The sequence below is a fragment of the Solanum tuberosum genome, unplaced genomic scaffold (genome assembly GCF_000226075.1).
Source record: "Solanum tuberosum cultivar DM 1-3 516 R44 unplaced genomic scaffold, SolTub_3.0 scf00018, whole genome shotgun sequence".
Lineage (NCBI taxonomy): Eukaryota > Viridiplantae > Streptophyta > Magnoliopsida > Solanales > Solanaceae > Solanum > Solanum tuberosum.
In genome coordinates, this window is record NW_006238944.1 from 774,841 (window position 1) to 777,639 (window position 2,799).

The following is a 2,799-nucleotide window of genomic DNA, read 5'->3' on the forward strand; positions in this document are numbered from 1 at the left end:
TAAGCTGGTGTAAGGAGGAATAATGTTACAATCGTTTGAAGTAGCCTCATTCCTCCTAGATGGGATGACTAGAGTAAATCAAGCATGGTACACAAAAAATGACCAAGTTTCCCCACTGTGCTTCAGATTAACGCAAGAACAACTCGATAAAGAAAGGGAGAGGGACGAAAACATCAAAAATATGTTGTCTCAAATGGAAGTGATACAAGAGCATATGAAGGGGACGTATGGAGTATTTCGAGTTGAGGAGGTTTCTTCTTCTGACTACTTAAGACCAGGGCAGAATCAAGGTTGGAACTCCAAAAGAGTTAAGGGTGGTTCTTCATCCGATTACTTAAGACCGGGGGAGAATAAATGTTAGAACTCCACAAGATGTGAGGAGGGTTTCCACCCACACTATCAACAGCGGGGTGGAAATCAAGGTTGGAACCAATGAGGTATTGCCAATTAGGCTGAGCAAGATGACCATGAGGAAGACCACACTCAATTGAGTGAATGCCCGAAATCAAAAGGGAATGGAAGTAGTCCTTGGGTAAAAGATTTATTGTCACGCATACTTGATAAATTGAGGGCTCTGATGATTTGCTAAAAGGGATGAGAGATGACTTTTCATCATTGAACAGTAAAGTGAATTCTCATGCTGATGCCATCAAAACACTAGAAGGTCAATTGAGTCTATTATCAGCTCAATTAACATCCAAGACACTGATGGAAGATAATGAAAGAGGGCTGGCTGTAGTTACCCGTAGTGGAAAGGTGGGAAAAGGGAATGTGATGGAGGATAAGGACCCTCGAATGCAGGAAAAGAGCCAGGGTATAGAGGAATGAGAATTGCCTATTCCACAAAACCTTGCCAAAGAACCACAAAAGGATGTAGAGCAACATGTTCAAGTTCTAAAAGTCACGCACCCTTTACCCAAAATACCTTCACCATTTCCTCAACGTTTGAAAAAGAAGAATGAAGATGAGAAGTTCAAATTTTTTTTATCAGTATTCAAGAACTTATCAATTAACCTTCCTTTGGTGGAAGCATTGTTGGAAATGCCGAGATACGCCAAATTCATGAAAGAGCTGGTTACAAAGAAAAGGAGCTTAGAGTATGAAATGATTGAGGTGCCCCATAGATGCAGTGCAATTACGACAAATGAGTCAATCACTAAGAGAGAAGATCCTGGGACATTCACAATTCCATGCACAATTGGCATGCTCCAATTTGCTAAAGCTTTGTGCGATTTAGGAGAAAGCATTAACTTTTTGCCCTATGCAATATACAAGCAACTAGGTTTGGGTAAACCAAAGGCAACCACAATGAGACTCTTTATGGCTGATCGATCAATCAAGAACCCAGTGGGGATACTCTATGACATATTGGTAAAAGTATATCGGTTCATCTTTCCGGCTGATTTTGTGATTCTAGATTGTGAGATCGATGCTGAAATCACCATTATTTTGGGAAGGCCATTCCTAGCTATTGGGAGAGCATTGGTAGATGTCGAGAGCGGAAAATTGAAAGTCCGTGTGAATAATGATGAGGTGACCTTCAATATCTGTAAATCCATGAAGCAACCAAGTAATATCCATGTGGTGTCTAACTGAGGATGTTATAGATGAGGCAGTGGCAAATGTGAGCCATTTAATGCGCAAGAATGAACCCCTTGAATCTGTACTTGCCAATTATGATGAATCTGAAGTTCAAGGCTATGAGGAAGTGGTAGCTGCCTTATTAGGGTTAGGAGTATATTCAAAGAATCCAATCAAGTTGGATATCGATCGGAAAAACAGAGAAAGTCCTCCTGCAAAGCCATCAACAAAAGAACCACCGAATCTGGAGTTAAAAGCCCTACCCTCTCACTCAAATATGCCTTTTTAGGAGCCAATAATACTTTACTAGTGATTATCGCAGCCGATTTGCTTGAAAGGCAGGTGAAATTGCTTATTGATGTACTGCGAAAGCATATAAAAGTTATTGGATGGACAATAGCCGATATAGTAGGAATTCCTCCTGGCATTTGTACTTAAAAGATTCGGCTCGACAGTAAATGTAAACCTAGTATGGAGTATCAACAGAGATTGCACCCTCCAATGCAAGAAGTGGTAAGAAGATCATCAAGTGGCTGGATGCGGGAGTGATCTACCCTATTGCAAATAGTAAGTGGGTAAGTCCGGTGCAATGTGTACCAAAAAAAAGAGGTATAACTGTAGTCCCTAATGCAAAAGGAGAACTTTTGCCGACAAGACCAGTGACTGGGTGGAGAGTATGCATGGACTATCGAAAGCTTAACTGTCACGACCCGATTTCTCGAGTCATGATGGCACCTACTATACCCTACCAGTAGGTAAGCCAACCCGTAAACCAAAACATCAAGCAATGAGCAAAAGGGCAGAAACTAGCGAAAACAATAATCTAAACAAGGATAACAAGGCGGAAGCAACCCAAAATAAATATATACATAAATCCCTCCCAAAACCTGGAAGTCACTAGTACCTCAAATATGCCTTTTTAGGAGCCAATAATACTTTACTAGTGATTATCGCAGCCGATTTGCTTGAAAGGCAGGTGAAATTGCTTATTGATGTACTGCGAAAGCATATAAAAGTTATTGGATGGACAATAGCCGATATAGTAGGAATTCCTCCTGGCATTTGTACTTAAAAGATTCGGCTCGACAGTAAATGTAAACCTAGTATGGAGTATCAACAGAGATTGCACCCTCCAATGCAAGAAGTGGTAAGAAGATCATCAAGTGGCTGGATGCGGGAGTGATCTACCCATGGATAGAGTATCTAGACTCATGGCCC

At 41.0% G+C, this 2,799-nt stretch overlaps 1 protein-coding gene across 1 annotated transcript; it reads left to right on the forward strand.

The window, feature by feature from the left end:
• Positions 1-1,041: 1,041 nt before the first annotated feature.
• Positions 1,042-1,870, forward strand: LOC107058276 (uncharacterized). Its single transcript, XM_015303805.1, has 2 exons — positions 1,042-1,549; positions 1,608-1,870. The coding sequence occupies exons 1-2, from the start codon at positions 1,042-1,044 to the stop codon at positions 1,868-1,870; spliced, it is 771 nt and encodes a 256-aa protein (XP_015159291.1).
• The last annotated feature ends 929 nt before the right edge of the window (positions 1,871-2,799 follow it).